The sequence below is a fragment of the Engystomops pustulosus genome, chromosome 5 (genome assembly GCF_040894005.1).
Source record: "Engystomops pustulosus chromosome 5, aEngPut4.maternal, whole genome shotgun sequence".
NCBI lineage: Eukaryota > Metazoa > Chordata > Amphibia > Anura > Leptodactylidae > Engystomops > Engystomops pustulosus.
In genome coordinates this window covers 166,583,226-166,605,273 of record NC_092415.1, presented here as the reverse complement: position 1 = coordinate 166,605,273, position 22,048 = coordinate 166,583,226, and the positions used below count along the sequence as shown (strand labels likewise).

The window sequence follows — 22,048 nt, the reverse complement described above, 5'->3', positions numbered from 1 at the left end:
TGGCAAAAATGTTAATTTTAGCATCACCGACTTTCATATGCATAAACTTTTTTATTTTTTGGCTTATAAATCTTGTTAAGGGTTTATTTTTTGCAAGAAGGATTGTTCTTTTTAGTGGTCTTATTTTAGAGTGCGTAACTTTTTTAAATCACTTTTTAGAGCATTTTTGAAAGGGTATTAATTAAAAATCATCTTTTTTTCTGAGTTTTTTTTCGGTTGTTTTTTACGAGGTTCACTTTGCAGGTCCAATAACGATTCTGTTTTATTATGCAGATTGTCACGGACGCAGCAATACCAAATATGTGGGGGTTTTGTGTATTTTATTCAATTTTACTGAATAAAAACTAATTTGGAGAAAATTTTGTTCATTGTAGCATCACTATCTTTTCATATGCAGAACTTTTTTATTTTTCGGCTGACAGATCTGGTTAAGGGCTTATTTTTAGCGAGAAGAGTTGTTCTTTTTAGCGGTCTCATTTTAGAGTGCGTAACTTTTTGAAATCATTTTTTTTTTAAAGGTATTAATTAAAAATTATCTTTTTTCGGAAAGTTTTTTGCTTTCTTTTTCCCTGGCGTTTACTGTGCAGGTCCAGTAACGATTCTGTTTTATTATATAGATTGTTAAGGATGCGGCAATACCAAATATGTGGCAGTTTTTTGTGTGTTTGTGCTTTTTATAGTTTATTAAGTGTTTTTATTGCAAAGTTATATTCTAGGGGCTTATATTTTAATATATTTATTTTTTATTTATTGTAATGTTTTAACTTTTGTGTTTTTCACTTTTTTTTTACTTATACAGGCAGTCCCCGGGTAATGTACAAGATAGGGTTCGTAGGTTTGTTTGAGTTGAATTTTTATGCAAGTCAAAACTGTATATTTTATAATTGTAACCCCAGACAATTTTTTGCCCAAGTGACAATTGGAGTTTCAAAATTTTTTGCTGTAAGGGGACCAAGGATAATCAATAAAACTTCATTACAGACACTTTTAAGCTGATTATTGCAGTCTGGGACTGTAGTAAAGCATTCAGAGAGCTTCACCAAAGGTCACAGTGGGCAGAGTGGTTCGTCTGTAACTATGGGTCATCTGTAAGTCGGGTGTCCTTATGTAGTGGACCGCCTGTACATAGTTGAACTTGCACCAGCGATGCTCTGAACATTGGATCAAGTCCAATACACTGCTCTACAATACTATTTCATTGTAGAGCAGTGTAAACTGTCTGAGCAGGCAGGCGCATGATCAGAACAGTTTACAGTCAGACCCGGAAGGGATCCGACTGCCAGGGACATCGGGCAGACTTCGGGGCTGCCCAGAATAGGATCAGATCCCCCGGTAAGCAGCACGGGGATCTGATCCGTAGCAGAAACACCCTTACACGCCGCGGTCATGTGTGACCACGGCGTGTAAGGGGTTAAAGGAAACCTACCACTTGTAGTGGCAGGTTTCCGATGGCAATATCGGGCACCAGCTCAGGGTGAGCTGGTGCCGGAGCTTATTTTAGTTAGTGTTTTAAACCGCGGTATCGCGGTTTAAAACACTTTTTAAACGTTGTAGCCGGCGCAGGCAGGTACGCGCTAAGCGCCGAGCGCGTACCTGCCTGCGCTGGCTACAACGTTTAAAAAGGGTTTTAAACCGCGATACCGCGGTTTAAAACACTAACTAAAATAAGCTCCGGCACCAGCTCACCCTGAGCTGGTGCCCGATATTGCCATCGGAAACCTGCCACTACAAGTGGTAGGTTTCCTTTAACACCCACGATCGGAGCCGGTTCCGATCGCGGGTGTTACAGCACGCTGTCAGCTGTACTAGACTAAAATCTGGACATTATAGTGTGTATAGTATCTAGCCACCGGGACGTACTAGAATGTCCAGGTGCGCCTAGGGGTTAATTTTTGTAAATGTATGAAAAAAAATTATAAAACCTATACAAATTTGGTATCCCCGTGATCGTACAGAAGCAAAGAATAAAGTAGACATGTCATTTTGGGTGTAGAATGAAAGCTGTAAAATGCAAGCCCACAAGAAAACAATGCAAATATGGTTTTTCACCATTTTTACTGCATTTGGTATTTTTTTTTTCATTTAAGTTCTAATGAGTGGCAGCCTCAGACCACGGGACAACGAGACAACACAACAAGGAAGCCACTCATCGAAAACCTCTTCAATGGAAGATTCACTGAGATTTATTCTTTAGTATCTAGATTTAGAAATCCAACACATACTGTATAATCATACCTGTTAAGCAGAAGTGTAACACTTACTCAAAGTGCATCTCCACCCGGGCTCCAAAGAAGGACTATTCATGAAGAAATATATGCTATCACAGCGGTTATAATACACCTGTCTGGTGATTTTTGATCAACAATAGCGCTAATCCCATACTCCAGACGAGTCACTAACACACAGGATACATGTAATTGTACCTTTAAAATGTTGTACTCCTATTGAATCATAATAATAATAATTCCTTTATTTATATAGTGCCTACAGATTACGCAGCGCACAGAGAGCTTGCCAAATAAGTCCCTGTCTCCATGAGGCTCAATCTAATCAACCTACCAGTAGGTTTTGGAATGTGGGAGGAAACTGGAGGACCCAGAGGAAACCCAGCAAACATGGAGAGAACATACAAACTCTTTGCAGATGTAGACCGGGATGGGAATTGAACCCAGGACCCCAGCACTGCAAGGCTGTAAAGCTAACCACTGAGCTGCCATGCTGCCCTAATCATATGACCGTTATTGTTCCTTAATGGCTTATTTATACTAGTACCCCATGATTTGTTAAGTGCTGCAAGATACTGCTGCAAGTGCTGGTACTATATACAGAATAATCCTCATCAGTCTCACACACACACAATAAATATATATCACATCCATAGCCATCTGAACACAAAGCACATTAGCAGGGTCTCTACAGTATTGTCATTTAACTGGAAACCGGCGCAAGACTAACAAAAAGTCCATACCTGCTTCCACTCATGGTTTCCAAACTCTTCGGACAACATACGGATGCAATCTGCTGTTTACGTTTGTTCTTCTCATCATAGTCACACAGAAGAGTCGGTAACAGCGCCCCTGTGCTAAACTGTGCAGCAGATGGAGACGTAAATGTGGTTTCTAGCTCAAGTACTCAAGTCTCTATTAACCCTATGGTCATCTTTGCTGAAGAAGTCAGCGTTATGTGTCCTGTTAACTCAATACTCCAGGATTCCAGCTGTACTTTTACTTGTAGATATGTCAGAAGGAATTGTGTGGAAGGTAAACCCACCGCATAAAACTTCTGCACAAAACATTTCACCAAACTGGAGGTGGAAAATACTTTTTTTCCAACCTGTGCAAGTTGTTGGTTCTTCAGTCTTTTTATGGTAAAAGCGATTTCTTCCTTTTCAGTTTATATCAAAACTAGTGTGCAATAAAAAACTACACTCACTAACAAGAGTATTTGTATGGGGATCATCTAGAGCTAAGCTTGGCCTCTCCACTTTACAGCGCCCTAAAGGGGCTTGATTTTTAGCATTATTACATAGCAGGACAACATAAATACCTAAGCCATTAGGTGGCAGAGGAATAGTTGCCCAACGCAGAACATCACCTTAAGCATCACCTCGGCCCGTGCTATTCCGCCACCCCGATTTCACCCCCTCCCTCCTGCCGCTGCGCAGGCTGGCCAGACAGGTATGTCAGGCAGCAATGAAAATAGCTGAAGGATACCATAGCGGAGACCCCATTATGGCACAACCCTTCCTTGCCACACCCACAAACACTTGAGGGCTCGTCCCTATTGAGTAACAAAGGAGTACGAACATTAGCAAAATGTGTATGATGTGATGCGGACATTCTACACTCTATCCAGGAATTAGAGCAGACATTTGATTTGGGATGGTCCTTTTTCTATAGATTCTTACAACATGCCCTAGAGGACCAATTTCCCTCCCCCAGGACACCCATCTCTTCATACCCACTAATTGGTATAAGCAAGACGCAAGGCCCTAGAAGCCCAATCTCAACCCTATACACTCACCTCACTCAAAAGAAAGTAATGAGTTCCAGGCTGCCAGTACTAGACAGGTGGAAGGCATGCATTCCCTCCCTTAGGGAAGAGTATATAAACCAGTGGTCCCCAACCACCAAGCCACGGCCAAAAAACCCCTTGAATTAAAAAAAACTGTATAGTCACCTCCGACGTTCCTCTTCTCCCTGCCGTTTCCTGGCAGACGGGCAAATTGGACATTACTGTGGAAGCCGCTGGACAGGGGGCATTACCATTAAAGGGCTGTGCAAGAGACATTACTAGTGAGGGCTGTGCATTTGGGGGGGGGGGGGGCCTGCTTTGGACATTTTATTAATAAGGCGAGGCTGCATTTCACACCCTAGGCTTATACTCAAGTCAAAAAGTTTCTCAGTTTTTTTTATTCAGAAAAAAGATCACTGTCAGGAGGGAGCTACAAAAATAAAGGCGCACTAAAAAGCGAGCTACAGTAACAAGAGAGGGTAACATAAAAGAGAGCCCTATAAAGGCTATATTTATAAAGCCCTATTTAGATCAGGGGCTGCAGGAAGTGACACATTATATGGGTTGGGGTTAGATATGGGGTGTTTGCTAGGAACACACTTGTTCCGGTCCATGGTTCTGGTCCCTGGAAAACAATTTTGGGTGCAGCCGGGTCACTGAATACAAAAAGGTTGGGGACCACTGTTACATACAAAATGCTCTATGCACACACTAATGCGCCCCCATCTGTAAATAACAAACTAATTCAATTATATTTTACTCACCAAGCTTATCTGACACCCGTTCGTCTGGTTAGAATGGGTCAGGTCTGCACCTTGGCCTGCCTGTGATGTGGCAAGTTGGGAGAGGATTTTTGGCATATGAGCTGGACGTGTCCCCTCCCCCCCATACAGGCATTTTGGAAAGATGTTACTGACTTTCTATCCAGAGGAAGACTGGGAAAAAGTGTTATGGACATACAAATCTAAGTTTGAGGTGTTCGGATCACACACACAAGAACATTTGCGAGACACAAAACAACTAAAAATATGCTGGAAGATGCCTGATGTCATATGTCAAGCATGGTGGGGGTCATGTGATGGTCTGGGGTTGCTTTGGTGCTGATAAAGTGGAAGGTTTCTACAAGGTCAAAGGGATTCTGAATAAGGAAGGCTATCGCTCCATTTTGCAATGCCATGTCATACCCTGCGGACAGCGCTTGATTGCAGCCAATTTCCTCCAACAACAGGACAATGACCAAAAACACCTCCAAATTATGCATTAACTATTTAGGAAAGAAGCAGGCGGCTGGTATCTATGTGTAATGGAGCAACCGACCAGTCACCAGATCTCTACCCCATTGAGCTGTTGTGGGAGCAGCTTGACCATATGGTTTGCAAAAAGAGCGGATCAAGCCGATCCAATTCATGATAGGGGATTCTGGAAGCATGCAGGGAAATTTCTCCAGATTACCTCAGAAAATTAATAGCTAAAAGGCCAAAGGTCAGCAATGCTGTAACTACAACAAAGGGAGCATCCACTGATGAAAGAAAAGTTTGAAAATGATTTAAAAAAAAAAAAAAAAACCCTCAAACCTTGTCAATGTCTGAACTATTTCTATTCATTTCGCAGCTCATTTTAAGAATAAAAAGTACCAGTTTTAATGGAAAACACAAAAATTGTCTGGGTGACCCCAAAGTTTTTCAGCAGTAATGTATATCCTTAGCATCCAGAGTGCTGCTAATCCTGCCTACATCACTTCAACCTCCTATCAATGTCGCCCAAAAGACAAATCTCTCAAAAGACAAATCTAGAAGTGATCTGTGCAGTGATGTGCGGTACTGAAGCCAGATCCCCAATCTGTAACACCCACTATCAGTGCCATCAGGGATCATGGGGGTTAGCGCTTCGGGCCCGAGTACAGTTTCAATGCACACGGCTCATGGTTTAAATGCTGCTGGCAAAAATCGCCAACGGCATATAAATTACCTGTGGCCACCGGTCACGACCTCATTGAGAGTGCAGATTCTCCGCAAAATGGAAGCCCCTTGTCACACTTGCAGCCCCAAACTTTTAATAAAATTCAAAACAGTGCATTTCTCTATAAAATGCTTCTCCAAACCAGAGATAGGCCTTGGGCCCTTGCAGCCAATGAATACACCCTTTAAGTCAAATCCATCCTAATAAACACTTACCTGGGCAAACTCTCCAGCCACACGGACATAACCGGCCACTTCAGTGTCTGTTGGCCTGATCTTCCAGACTGATCTCTCAGCCTTCTTATATTCGTCTAGTCTTGACCATTTTACAGTCTGCAGGAATCGTTCAGTAAGAGGAGCAGCCACTATGACATCAAGCTGACCACTGTACATGAGGACCTGATGACAAAAAGGAAATAAAAAGGCATAAGAACACACACACACATATAAAATGTTTAATGTTTTAATACAGCTATGTGCTAACTGTACCGTTTCAGTATGAGCCACATTCACTTTAGTGACCAATACGCCATCCATTTGAATGACAGTATTGCCCGGTGGCAATTCAGGCCGCAGCCCAGGCATAGCATCCAATCGTCTGCCTGAGGCATAAGTCATTTTGCAATGAAAAGGCACAATGTATTGTATTTGGTTCATCTGTAGCACGGAAAACAATGTATGGAGCTGTTATAGGTCTGTCTGTGTACATGAAACCTTGAAAAGGAACTTGTGGAAAGGGTTTTCACACTTCTCCTACAAATTCCACCATGACTCCTTTATAGGTTAGGAGATTAGGTTTATAAGTAGATACCTAAGCCGTTATATTTTTTTTTCCCACTGCTGCATTGTCTAAAAAAAAGTACAGACGGTCCCCTACTTAAGAACACTCGATTTACATACGACCCCTAGTTACAAACGGACCTCTGGATATTGGTAATTTATTGTACTTTAGCCCTATGCTACAATGATCAGCTGTAACAGTTAGCACAGGCATCTGTAATGAAGCTTTAGTGTTAATATTGATTCTTATGACAACCCAACATTTTTAAAATCCAATTGTCAGAGAGACCAAGAAAGTTCTGTCTGGGATTATAATGATAAAATATACAGTTCCGACTAACATACAAATTCAACTTAAGAACAAACCTACAGACTCTATCTTGTATGTAACCCGGGGACTGCCAGTAACTTAAAAATGCATTGCATATAAAGTATGAGAGTCACGAAATTCTCCAAGTCTTGACAGATGACACAGGCAACAAAAAGATATTAGGTCCACATACACATGGGCATGGTTTGCACAGCCCCACGTATACACCCACTGCTCTCTTCTCCAGTGCGAGGAGCTCACGGTGACACACAAGAGGCCTCAGCAACATATATTCTACCAAGTATACAGATTCATATTCTTCCTTTACTAATGTAGTATTTATCAGCTTGATAGAGCATTACTCAATATGTATCCAGTGCTTCCTAGAGCTGTGGGTTATAAAATGTTTAACTTTACGGAAGTAAATTTAGCAAAACCAATAGTGTAAACCCATTCCTATTCAACTTTAAAATTAACGGCTCATAAGGATTTGTGGGTCCATAGAGGATGAAGAGTACATTTTAATAAGTTGGCATCAAGAAGACCTTCATTTTGCTGTGAAATTAACAATGTGCTTTTTGTGTTGCTTGGCTTTTACAGTACAGGTCTACGAACATGGCACGTCATGTCTCACAGACACTACAGATGGGATACGACTCCGAACAATGGAGTGTAATGAGTGTAATTGCTTCCATACTTCTCCATAGAGTGTAGTAGAGCTTGTAGTCATTGTGTGGACTAGATCTGAATGCAAGAGTTGCATCACTAGTTCAGATTCCAAAAAAGAATTCATAGCAGGAGTAGGGAGCATTCAGTGGAATCCTCCAGACACGCCAAATGTAATTGATATTATAATCTCAGATGTAACACCAGATGTCCTCTTTGTTGCACTTCCGGTAGAGTCACATGTTGTATATGCGCTCTCGTACAGATATTGTGCTAGAGTGATGAATTTTAAAAGTATCGGTCCAGCTTGGCGTACGACATAGGGCCTCAAAAATGTCAACAGCGTGCATAGCTGGCCTCCATTTTTAGAAAGTTACTATGTTGGTGACCTTTAAAAGGGAAACCATCACCACATTTTCACAAATACAGCTAGTGACATATCCCCATAGAGCCCAATTACACTACAGATACTCACCTAAAGTCCTCCTCAATCCCGGTTATGGTCTCCATTAATTTTGATACGCCAGGATTGCAGGAAAAAAAAAAAAGTTATAAAAAGCAGCCTGGAGCAGGGGAGGCCTCTTGCATGATGTCAGCTGGTATCATTCACGCCTCTCGAGTGGGAAAGGGAATCACACAAGAAGCATGAATAATTAACAGTAGGAGTGCCAGACTTTGGATCCGCCTGCTCTTCGCTGCTTATTAGAACTTTTATTTTTTCAGCAATCCCGGCTGATCAAAATTAAAGACGACCAGTGAGCATTGAGGAGAAGAGGACTATAGGTGAGTAAGTGTAGTTTAATTTTACTTTAGTGGTAGATTTCCTTTAACTGACTAACATCCTTCTTTGAGCTAAAAATTGTTTCCCTCACGTCCACATAAATCAACTTTATCATATATTACCTGGTATCAGAGAAAGGCAAGTCCTGCTCAGCCGGGCGCTCCCATCTACACCTCCCCATGTCCCATGCCTTTCCCAGCATGTCATGTGACCAGGCTGATGTCATCTAAGGCCTGTTGCCCAGTTACATTTGCAATGTCTACCCCATGTATGTATCTGATCACATGGCAGTATCATGGCATGATCACATTCATACATGAGGTAGACTGTACATATGTAACAGAACCTTAGATGACATCACCCTGGTCACATGACATGAAGCAGCCAATGATGTAACAGAGCTCTCTCTCAATGTTCCACATTGCTCAGTAGCAGTGAGACCTGTCAATCAGAAACAAGGAGGCAGTGCAATGAAAGTAACCTATGAATATGCAGAGCTTCATTGGACTCACATACAGTCATGGCCATAAGTTTGGAGAATGACACAAATATTATATTTTCACATGATCTGTTGCCCTCTGGTTTTTATTTGTCAGATGTATTTCTGTATGTGATAAAAACAAGTGCAATCATATTATGAGTAACAAAAGCTTTTATTGACAGTCAGAATGAGTTGATGCAGAAAGTCAGTATTTGCAGTGTTGGCCCTTCTTCTTCAGGACCTCTGCAATTCTCCCTGGCAGCTCTCAATCAACTTCTGGACCAAATCCTGACTGATAGCCGTCCATTGTTGCACAATCAATACTTGCATTTTGTCACAATTTGTTGGCTTTTGTTTGTCCTTGATGATTGACCACAAGTTCTCAATGGGATTTGGGGAGTTTCCAGACCATGGACCCAAAATCTCTAGGTTTTGTTCCCTGAGCCATTTAGTTATCATCTTTGCTTTATGGCAAGGTGCTCCATCATGCTGGAAAAGGCATTGTTGATCACCAAACCGCTCTTGGACGGTTGGGAGAAGTTGCTCTTGGGAGGACATTCTGGTACCATTCTTTATTCATGGATGTGTTTTTAGGCAAGACTGGGGGAGAGCCAATTCCCTTGGCTGAGAATCCGCCCCACACATGAATGGTTACAGGATGCTTTACAGTTGGCATGAGACAAGACTGATGAATCCCCTTTTCGATTGTTTTGAAGATCTGGAAAACAGCTTGTTCGGAGAAGACAAGGGGAGTGATACCACCAGAGAAAAGGCCTTGCTCCAAGAGTCTCCGCCTCACAGTGCGTGCAGATGCATTCACACCTGCCTGCTGCCATTCCTGTGCATGCTCTGCACTGCTGGTAGCCCGATCCCAAAGCTGAAACACTTTTAAGAGACGGTCCTGGTGCTTGCTGGTCCTTCTTGGGCGCCCTGGAGCCTTTTTGGCAACAATGGAAACCCTCTCCTTGAATTCCTTGATGAAGCGATAGATTGTTGACTGAGGTGCAATCTTTCTAGCTGCGACACTCTGTTAGGCAAGTTTTGTGCAGTGCAAAGATGACTGCACGTGTTTCTTTAGAGATAACCATGGTTAACAGAAGAGAAACAATGATGCCAAGCACCAGCCTCCTTTTAAAGTGTCCAGTGGTGTAATTCTTACTTAATCATGACATATTGATCTCCAGCCCTGTCCTCATCACCCACACCTGTGTTACTGGAGCAATCACTAAAACAATGTTAGCTGCTCCTTTTAAGGCAGGCCTGCAATTAAGTTGAAATGTGTTTTGGGGGAAAAAGTAAATTTTCTAGGCAAATATTGACTTTGCAATTTATTGCTATTAATGCTGATCACTCTTTATAACATTCAGGAGTATATGCACATTGCCATTATAAAACCTGATGCAGTAGGACTTTGTAAAAATTAACATTTGTATCATTCTCAAAACTTTTGGCCATGACTGTAGTGTCAGTGGAATCACATCAGCTGAATTGCATTTAAGATTACAACCTTATTTTTTAACATTAAAGCCATTAAAAAAAACATTAGGGATAACGTCAATGCTTCTTAATCATAGTTTTTAATGAAGTATTTATTTTCGGTGGGTTAATTTGCATGACACGTTCTCAAAAAGAACTTGGAAAAGTTGGAAAATATCTATAGTACAATCGGAAACCCAGTTGATCATCCATTTGAGCCGCCTCCAGTGCCAGAATCACAGTTCATCCACTACACAGAACTGCAGTGCCTCTTAAGGTTCCTTTCCAACTTTTTTTTCCTTTCCATGTTAATGGTACCGGAGCTGCAATTACTTGCAATCTCATATTGCAGACCTTTCTATTTTAGTTGGGAGACCTAAACATAGGGTAGAACTTCTATTGAACCCCTTTAACCAACCCTTCCGCCACAGAAAAAGAAGGCATTCAAACAAAATATGGAGGGGAGGTCCCCGTTTAGTACCCATAAAGGAAATCTACCATTTGCTTTTAAGCATTATAAACCAAACATCCCTCCAGACTTCTGTAGCAGAAACATGTCTTGTTTAATACCTGAACTGAGTGGTTTTGCTGAAAAAAACAATGATAAAATTATAATGGCTTTGTAGCTCTTGTGGCTACCCTGGCGCTCTCCTCTATTATCTCCATCAAATTATGCACTGCTCCAGCCTTGTCCTACTAAGAATACATAATCACTGTTTGTCCCTGACAGGCAGAAGTAATCAATCGCTGCACCGCCCCCAGCTGTTGTATGCGAGTCATCCAGCTCAGGTTGATTAGTCCTCTCTGGACAGTTCGGGCAGTGTACATGGAAGTAATGTGTTTATGAACAGCACCCAGCTTTCCCAAGGTCCTGAATTTTATAATTGTTTTTGCGCAAACCACTCAGTTCAGGGATTAAAACAAGATATGTTTATGCATCAGTGAAACTACAAAATTCTCAAGTTATGTTTGGTCCACAATGCATAAAAAAAAACGAATTGTAGATTTCCTTTAATATATCCTCTTTAAAATTCACTCTTCTTGATAGGGTTGCCCTTTAAAAAAAAAATTCTCCTCCAAAGTCATGTGAAAACGAGGAAAGAACGAGGTATGTTTTGTATGAGGGAAGTCAAGTATAGGGGTCATATTAAAAGAGAAGAATCAGCTTTCAGGTCGCACCAGGCTTGTGGTTGTGTGAGCTGAAGAATCTGAGCGACAAGCAATGAAAGACATAGTTGGAAATGTGGAGAAACTGGATCTTTATATGCAACTCACGTTTCTTTAACTGCTTCCATCTCCAGTTCTGTAGCTCACAAAAGCATGGAGGCTTAGTGGTTAGCATTACAGCCTTGCAGCGCTGGGGACCTGGGTTCAAGTCCCAGGGTCAGCATCTGCAAAGAGTTTGTATGTTCTCTCCGTGTCTGCATGGCCTTCCTCCAGGTCTACTGGTTTACTCCAACACTCAAAAACATACTGGTAGGTAAACTTTGTGTAGCCCTGCGTAATCTGTGTGCGCGCTATATAAAGAAATTATTATTATGGGCCTAAAATGAGAGGTACTCATCTTTAACAATAACTAAAGCATGTTACAATTTACTACAGAACTGAAGATAGGGGCATCTGGAGTGACGCTTCCCCCTACTGCCTCTAAACTTGATTCATCTCAGGCATCTTCTGATTTTTACAAGACTTTGGAGGAGAACAAGATTTCATATAAGAGGGACTTTTTAAAAGAAACATTCCATACCCTCCCTGAGAGGCCTAGTAGTCTAATGTAGTAAAATCTGGTGACAGAATCCCTTTAAATCCTAAGCTCATCAAGGCAATTTACAATAGACGAATCTCTCACGGAGGAAAAAAAATATATGTCTTAAACCTATGCAAATACATCTGGAATATGTGTACTGCATGTAATCCAGTATCCAGTTCCCAAGATAATTTGGAGACGGCATAGGAGACATTTTTCTTCTGTAAATATGGAGTTTAGGGCCTCCCTTATCTTTTACAGATCTCATTCCACATCTGTTAGCCAGACCTGTAGGCCTCACAGGATCCTTGTGTGGGACAAGGAGTATATTGACTAAAGGGAATACATTTATTACTGCTATATACTGTAGGTCCAAGTATTAGCAAACTTAGTGTAAACATGATCATTTAATATAGTATATAGCCATCTATAATGTTGGTAATATACCGGCACCAGGCTGTGAATAGGAAGTGGAATGACTCTTGTGCATTGGATGTTGCTGCCAACAACATCTATTCCCTGGGGCTGCTGCTAAGAACAGTCTGGAGAGGTGTATAAAACTCTCCCAAACACGTCTAGGGACATCACCTACTGTGAATTTTGGATCTTGTACTAGAGGTGTTCTCGTTCATAGTCATCCAGCCTATGACGATAAACAGATGACTGCTAGGAAGTGAACAGAATAGTGTTCAGAACAGACATTTCACAGTATATTTAGGTTGTCATTCCGAGTAAAAACTACTGAAGTTTAAGGGGAGACTCCAGGACTTCTTTATTATAAGGTCCCTTTGTATCCGGTGCCATTCCTGAGAATGCATGTAAACTGCAATACCAAGCATGACCACTATACTATATATGCTGCAGTCTCTTCTTATTGGTGTAGGGTGCAGACATCAGACACCTACTTGATATTGATAACCTATTCTAAAGGACAGGTCAATACTACATCCTGGAATAGCCTTTTTCTAATGTAATTAATATTGAAAACTAAAATGTAATAATAGACCCAAACTTTAAAAACCTGCCCGATTTCCCTTTAGACTTTTATCAGATATAGTCCCATGAGCATCCACAAAAATATTTTATTGGACAAATTTCTATATCTTATTATATATAACTATGCTGGTCTACAAAACAGAAAAGTGTTTGGGGGTCACATGACTGACCGATCAGTAACTAAAGCCTTTATAGAAAAACTTTGGAGTACCTATGTTTAAAAGGACAGAAAGACAAATCTCAATCCTTTATAGTATCAAATTATTATTATATTCTGCACTAATCACTTAACAAAGCATATTATAATATGACCAGATTATATAGTTCAATACAACCCACTGTTTCATTATGAAAAAAAAAAAAAAATTTAAATAAAAACTAAAAAAGGCATAATTTTGACACTATATTTGAATAAAAGTCATTAAGCACGGCTATGGTTTACTCAATGCAAAAACCTCAAACCTGTTTTTACTATTTCTTTCAAACAAAGGTAACAAATGGCCCCTTAATATCACTTTCTAGAAAAGTGTGGCCAACTAAGGCCTATTTTGTTTTAGCACTGCCCAGGGGCAATAGTTCACACAAAGGTAAGTGGACGCTTCTGCCGACATGGGGGAAAAAAAATAATTAGCTACATTAGTTGATACATCAAACTGAAAAGGGCACTGATCAAAAAGGGACCCCACAGGATGGTGCTGTATACTATATGGGGCAGAAGGAGATATGTTTTAGTTATGCATATATACAAGTTATTATGCATGTGATGCATATAAAACACATACATGCTAACATCTTACCCTAAGTTACCCCAAGAGGTATGAATGAATATCTAGAAAATTAAAGGTTAAAAAAACCAAAGAAAATTGTTTTATATATTGAATATTGTCCACCCTCATGCTACCATTTATAAAACAAAACTAAGTTGAAGGCAATACATTTTACGTATCAATTATTTCAATGGACAAGTATCATATTTTATGCTTGTGACCAATTTTTTATACTTATTATTTCCCATTTGGGCTAAAAGTATTTTTTTTTTCATAAAATGCTAACAAATATTTAAAAAATTGTAGGTGCCAGTATTTGGAAACCTTTAGGGAATTGTCTTGTATATTTTTCAGAAACTGCTAAAAAAAAAAAACTCAAAACTGCGAAGCAGCTTAACAAGGATGCAATTAGTTGGGACTTAATGATTTGCAGATGAGAAAATGACGGTTTCTACAGCTTTATGGCCATCATTTCCTGGCGAGGTAATCTCCACAAAGGCTTCTGTCCTGAGGCACACTGACTGCATCAGAATGGAGCTTGCATGTCATGAACTCATCTAAGCGCTTGTCATCAACAGGGGCACCTTGTGTCAAGAGGTGTTGTTTATTCAAGATCTATTTAGTAGGCTTGTACCATAGAATAAAAACTACTACTAAATAATTATTTTCTAAACAAAATGCTGGGAGCCAAATGTGCCATTTTGGTCTAACTGTAAAAATTGTGCAGTCATTTAGTTAGAACAAAGGAGAGACCAATAACCATAAGTCGGTAGTACATAGTACGTAACCAAAAATGGTCAAAGATTTGACCGATTCAATAATATAACAGTGAAATTCATTAGCAGTGGAAGAACAAATGGATCAATGGTTTGGTGCTTGACACAAAAACACCAACAGAGCTAGTAACATTCATGACACATCGCATGATGTTCATATTGTAGTCACTGTGGTAGGAACAAAGTTAGAAGAAAGGGGTATGTCTGAGAAAAGGGGCATATAAGCTCTGATATAGTCACAATCTCTGGCACACAGCCAGGTATTGCGACTATTTACCCCATTACACTAACTATACACCAAGTGGGTGTGGAGGGGTGTGATTGGGGGCCTGTGTCCAGTGGCAGAGCGGGCTGGTTCCTGTCCCCCCCACACTTGGTCGCATGACTTGTTGTAGAATTTTCCGTGTGCAGCTGCTGGAGCCTCCTGAAATGATGGTATCCCTGCCTCCTGCGTGCACCAGATATGATAAATAACACATATAGTAGATATTTCTTTAAACGATTAGTATAAACAGAAATGGTTCTAGAAATTTGCTAAAATATTAAGAGATTCAATTTCCATCTCACAAAAGTGTGCAGCCCCTTGTAAATAGAACCATATGTTGGTCAGATCTCAAAGACTGCAGCGGAGGGGAGTCCTTGCATCATACAGATATGGAGGAAGTCAATGCTTCATATTTTTGTATGATGAAAGGACTCCCCATCCTGTGCAATGTGTGCAGTCTGTGGGATCGGACCAACATTTGGTTCAGTTTCCACAGACTGCTAGATTATGTGTGCAGGTAGTCCAATTTTTTTTTTTCCACTCAAATCCCTGCCTTACGTTTTTAGCTACGTTTTAGTTTATTTATTTTTTTGTCAATAAAATAACAGCAATTGATTTACATTGTAAAAATGGGATAGAGATCCTCATCCTGCTGTGAATAAAGAGCTGACTGTACGTGAACAGCTCTGTCCATTTATATGGCTGTTCCAAAAACAGCTGTGAATGCTTATCTTGCCATTTTGAAAACCCCCGCAAATAAAATGAATGCTTTGTTGCCTCTCCATTTATAGCTGCCGCTGAAAATGGGTCCTTGACTCCCTATTTTAAGATTGGTGGTGGTCCTAGAAAAGCATCACCTATAAGTCATTTATGACTTTAAATATGCAAGGACCTTGTGATAAAAATGGCAAATATTAGAAAATGTGAAAAAACAAATCAGTAGTAAACCACAGAGCAGGGTTTCCAGCTGTGAAAGTACAAAGCTGTATTGGGGAGGTCATATAATGAGATTGATACACTGATGACCAATCCAAATGAAATTTTCCACCTCATTTTAAAGCTGTAAGCTACAATGCCATGAATCATTATGTGAACTCCTAATATTGCAGAACCCTCTTCCTGTTGTGTTACATGGGGAGAAGGGAGCATTTTGCTTTCATCTCTTTTTAAAGGCTGTTAAACCCAGTAACCTTGAAGCCACAGTGGCTTCTCCTGATGGCAAGTGTGAGGAATGGGATCTGAGGCTGCAGGACACTTACCCTGTAATTATCCATTAGCACGGCCAACCATGGCTTTATGGTCTTCATCACATCTGAAAGCAAATGTTTTTCAACTTCAGATCCATCATGAAATGTCAGGTTGCCCACATGGATAGCCTTCCTCACTTCTGCAAGTGCCAAGAAAGGGCCAAAGTACTCCTGGTCTTCTGGCTCCTGCAGAGAACAAATGGAACATAAAACGTGGCAGGGTGTTAACAATGACTTGGTAGAAGGGAATGTGTACATGCAAATAACCTAAAAATTAAAAAAGAAAGATAAAATACCTAATAGAATCAATGGTTGGATCACAGGTGTGAACTGAACCTTGGAGTTAACAAACCATTGGCTGAAAAACATATACTTGCTGAACAGTGTAACAACGAGCCATAATTGCTTAATTTCTAGGAAAGCCAATGTTTCTACTTCACATTGATCGGACAAGCAGACGGCCATATTTATTTCTAGTTCTCATACATTTTGCGTTATGGACGACAGAATATCCCAGTCAGATGTGTTGGTGCCAAATCCGGATGTCTGAATATGTCAGGCATTGACTAAATAGTATTTTACCATTCATTGTTCCAGGGCTGGACAAGTCTGCAAGGGACAATAATCAAGAATGTGCAGCCCTGTGTAAATGGGTCATTACTGGGGATTTTCTTTCTGCTGCACATTCAATGGAATCTACAACCTCCATGGAAGGTTATAATCCGCCTGCAGCAGGTTGGAGAATTGCGCTGTGATACTTTATAATTACTACTGTGCATTATGACATTTCCAAGTTAACCCTGGTTTAAAAAGGGTCGACCGGTCTTGGACAAAATTAAAAAACACAAAACAACAATATAAGTAATAATTGCCTCCTTCAGCATTCCCGTCCTGACTACTTCCCCACGGGTGCTACACATTAAAAGGAGAGCAGCAGTGAATGGATGGGATCGCCTGTCTTCGTAAACAAACAGGGGCATGGTAGTGATGGGCGTATAGATGGGGTTTGGATAAATCCCATCCACTATCTGTATTTTGCCGCAGATTATCCACATGAAAAATCTGGTCAGACAATCTGATCATAAATACACATCATGTTCAGAAGGTCTTAAAGTACATTCTCATGCTACACACAAAACCTTGGACTCTATGGGCCAAAAGTTGTTCACCCCTGCTCTAGAACATGCTGCAGCAGATTATTATGCTGGTTGTGTACCAGAACATGTGGTTAATGTCCTCAACGGGTATTGGGAACACTTGTCACATTGAGTTTAAGACCATTCTGGTCAGAAGTCAGTTTCCAAACCTTCCGAATGATCAGCTCCTGTACTGCACCTTGTGCACCCCCCAACAACGTTTCCAACACCTCCTTTAGAAAGCCTACAGACGTTTTTGAACAAAAAGGCTGAAAGTAAGTTCTGTATAAAATCCTTCCCATGAGCCTGTAACATGCTCCGATTCTTTCCATACTCTATAAATTAGTTAACCTATGAAATTATCTATTTTAAGGGTTTTTTTTACATACTATATTTGTATTGCAGCCTCTTCTCCGCTGCGGAAAAAAGGAACTGTAGATTTCCGACCTTTCCTTTAGTTCAGCCTTGCTCTTATCCCCATAATGCTTCAGCATTGAATTACAGGTCAGTGACAGTGCACCCAACACTTGCAGAGAAGGTTCTGGGATGTTCTCTACATTTTTAAGCACTATTAAGTAGTTAGATTGTCACACAATTGTGGTAAATACCATCATAAAAGGAAGATCAAGGCTGGCACATAGATCTCCATAGAAGCAAGTACAGTACGTGTGTCACTGAGGACAGATTCAACCTATTCATATGGCTACTAAACAACTATTCCAACATGATAAAAAGCAAGAAAAGAACCAGCTTAGACACATTCATTACCATACTATAAAGTAGCACACTAGAAAAAGTTTTGGCTGGAGTGTCCCTTTAAAATATACAGTAATCTGTATTGTTTGAGGTCCACTACAGGTCATGCTTCACGCTGTTAAAGGAGATCCATCACCAGATTGACGATCTAGTAGACTAGTCCTACTCACATGCTCCTTACAAATTCTTCTAGTAGGAACTTATTTTATTACAATCCGGAAAGACATTCTTTCACCAAGAAAGAGTTTTAAAAATTATGCGAATTAGCCTGGTTTAAGTCACCAGAGCACCTTGGCTTAGAATTTATTCCCCTCATTCTTCCAGTCCCGTCTGCTCCCACCTGTTGAGATTGCAAAGATGGTGACATCAGGAACTGAAGAAGTGAGGGGGGAGTAAATTATATGCCGAGGCGCTCAAGTGATGTAAACCGGAACGCCTTAGGCTAATTTGCATAATTAAATATAAAAAAATTGGCAAACAAAAAGAAGTTCCTACTGGAAGAAATCATAATAAGCGTAGAATAGGACTAGTTAACCACAAGCCAATCCGGTAGATGTCCCATAACTGTTAACACCAAGAACCCTGGCATATCAACTTCTTAAAGCCAATGCAAAACTATTATCATATCACCATACATGGGCCATCATATCATGTGTGTTCGGGGCAGGAGACCTTAATCCTGGAAAAGCATTACACAGTAAATCACCATCATGCTGAGGGTTCAACACAGATAAGCCTTGGTCACACGAACTGACACAAGGGCCATGTTTCTCAGCCCCAAAACATCAATCTGTCTCGGTCTAACACTTACCTGACACTGGAGAAAGTTGAAGTAATTGCTGCACCCTGTAACATTTTGATAAAAGGAAGGATATGATGTCCTGTCACCGTTCAGTAATGAATCAAACACCTATGAAAAGAGCAGCAAAAGAAAAAAAATCATGTTAAATACAAATTCTTCAAAGTACCAAAAAGGCATGCACAGATTCACTCTCTCCAAAAGTAATAGGATTAAAAGGACATCTACTATCAGTTTTGTGATGGTAGATGTGTCCTAGTAAGAAGTTACCGCAATTGTGGAAAAAAAGGAGTTATAAAAGTTATGGAAACTACCCTGGGGTGCTCGGGATACCTCTCCTGAGTTTGCAAACATTGGTGAGCGGGTAGCCTAACCCAAGCCAGTCATTACCTACAAACAGTTAATTTTTGAACAAGATATATATTTATTTTAAATCAATAAATTAATTAATTTGACCTGAAGACAAGCTAAATGTTACTTTGCATTAATATGTTAAACAGTTACACCATCTGTCAAACACATGACGTGTGGATATGGGATGGACCCCCACTTTATTTTAAAACAGTTTAGACAAGAGAAAAACACGGTGTATGGAAAAAATACACAACCACATAACGTAATGGGTGAAATGGCCACAGCTTTATTTGAATCACAGGAATAAAACAATCAGAGGAGGAGTCAGGTGACATGCTAGGGGTGGGATTCCCCAATACCCCAATCTAAAGCTGCCTGACATACAGCACCCGGCCAGACATCAACAAAGGGGGGCGGCACGCTCTGGCTGCCATTCTAGCAGAGCCAGTACACTTTAAGGGCACCAATGACCCTAGTGAAGATTATCCATTGTGTGCTTCACCACCGTGCCCGCCCCTGGCTGCTTTTACCATTACCAGAGCCTTGAGGCTGGCCACTTCCAAAGCTCAGGCTGTTGACCACCATGAGCTTTTACATCCTCTATAAGTTAAATTAGTCCACCAATAACTTGCCTGCACCTTCCACCTGACTCCTCCACCGCAAAATAAAAGCTGCGACAGATAACAAAATGCCATACTTTGACTCCCATTCTATTTTTTTAAATACATATTCTTTTATTTGTTTTTAATTTTCTATCTACATTTTTATTTAGATATTTCTTTCTTCTTCCATTTTAAAGCCAGGAGCATAACATTGAGAAATTTTAATCTCCAGGCAGAAACTTTAAATATGTGCAACCTCCCACTCACAAAGAGTCATCCCACAGCGCTCAGGAGAGGAAAAACCCCCTGTGGAGGAAACCTCTAGGGAACCATGGCTGAAGAATTGCCCTTCCCCTGGGCTTAGGAGGATAACACCAACTTCATCTCATCAACAGTCAATTAAGAAATTTACATGATACAAGATAAACAGTGTCAAAGTTCAAAAAAAAACAAAACAGACAATCATTTTCATAGAATATACATGTAATTGGTAAATAACCAGTTGTAAATTAATGATAGTAAAGGGCGGGTGGGAGGGACATTTCTTTCTGTGCTTCTAGAGAGAGAAAGAGATACAGGACAGGAAGTGACATCTACTCCTGAGCTCCTCCCCTCTTACATCACTACACTTATCCCACCTACTCTGTTCTTACATCACTATACTATCCCACCCACTCTGTTCTTTCAACAAGGACCATCATCTTACATCAATACTATCATCTAAATTCAGTTGTTATAGGTCCCCCCTTACCACCGTCATGTTCCTGCTTCGCCTATGGCTCCGCTGTTGTCATTTTTTCTTTTCGCCAATGCTGCCAGTCAGTAGGAATCCCCAAAAATGGCTGCTTGAGAAATGCTTGTATAACAAAAACGTTGCACATGGCTGAAGCTAGGGTCTGGGTTGTTATATAAAATTACACATATGTGAAAGACAAGCGGGGTTTATTATTTTAATTAATGGAGTAGGAGATTCACTTAAATCTGTGTCCATAAAAGACAGAACATGCAAGGAGACTAATGAAAAGCAGCCTGGAAGATGCAAGTCTGCCCTCATGACATCACCTTGGCTCTAGATTCCTTCCACATCCATGACAACAGTAATACATATGCTCTTAATTATCATCGTACAAACAAATAAGCCTCAGTAACGCTGGGTCTGTGATGAAAACAATGGCACATTCCATTACATACTGGATAATCATTATGAAACTTTGTTAAGTTAGAAACTTCAGCCAGCGGGGATTTTACACCCTGTGTCATGTATTCTTATGTATCCCTGATACAAAGCTGTAAAGCATGTCGACAAGGCCATGAATACAAGAAGCACAACATCAAGACTACTCTAGTAAAACTTTAAAAGTCATTATCCTGTGTGTGCATTTGAAGAGTAACAATTTGTGGTATTTCTGTGACGTGTAGTCTTCATTTTCCAGTGGCGTCCATCTTGTCACGCTGGAGCGTGTTTGCAGTGCACTTTTAGCTGCTGGGAGAAGATCTCATCTCCTTTCTAGCTTTAGATTCAAAGTTAATTATGGAAATGTAAAGTTTGCCCGAGGTCTTGAAGTGGGCAGACACAATAGGTAAAGCGGACTAGTCTTACTCCTATTCCACTCTCCCTACCAGGTACCAGCAACTTCACTTCCGAATTTGGTTCCCACACAGGTCCTGTCGCAGGGACCTCTCCTCTCAGAGACATGGAGAACAAGATCTTGGCGTCAAGCTCTGTTCAGTAATCCGGACCCATTTAGCATTACAAGACCCACAGACAGAGAAATGGGATAAAGTTGCTCAAGGAGGAGAAGTCATCTCTAATAGGAGTAGCGTTCATCAACCATAAAAGTTAGATTTTCGCAGCCAGCGCAGTTTTTCTGGTTCAAATAAAAGCAGAGCAACATCTGTAGTGAGTTTTCTACGTTCAGTTTGGTTTATCCCTCTCTCTCAGAAACCAGACAAATCAATTTACTTCCAGCTAAATTGTTGTGAGTTTATGTGAAGCGTTTGAAGTCAGCCAATTAAAAAAAACTAATAAATCTAAGATGAAATCCAGGATCTAAAGAATCCACAATATAGTTTCTGTACCTTGAAAATATAGTTTATGTACCTTGAAAATTTTGTTAGAAAACCCAATGATTACTTC

The 22,048-nt window shown here is 40.4% G+C and overlaps 1 protein-coding gene across 8 annotated transcripts in view; it reads right to left on the bottom strand.

The window, feature by feature from the left end:
• Nucleotides 1-22,048, bottom strand: part of CPVL (carboxypeptidase vitellogenic like) — a 63,765-nt gene that overhangs the window by 12,364 nt on the left and 29,353 nt on the right. For all 8 annotated transcript variants that reach the window (XM_072153711.1, XM_072153707.1, XM_072153709.1 and 5 more), the window contains exons 10-12: nucleotides 18,968-19,066; nucleotides 16,277-16,450; nucleotides 6,189-6,371 (exon numbers count right to left, since the gene is read on the bottom strand). In XM_072153711.1, coding sequence (XP_072009812.1) covers nucleotides 6,189-6,371; nucleotides 16,277-16,450; nucleotides 18,968-19,066 — 456 coding nt within the window. The remainder of the gene's footprint in view (nucleotides 1-6,188; nucleotides 6,372-16,276; nucleotides 16,451-18,967; nucleotides 19,067-22,048) is intronic.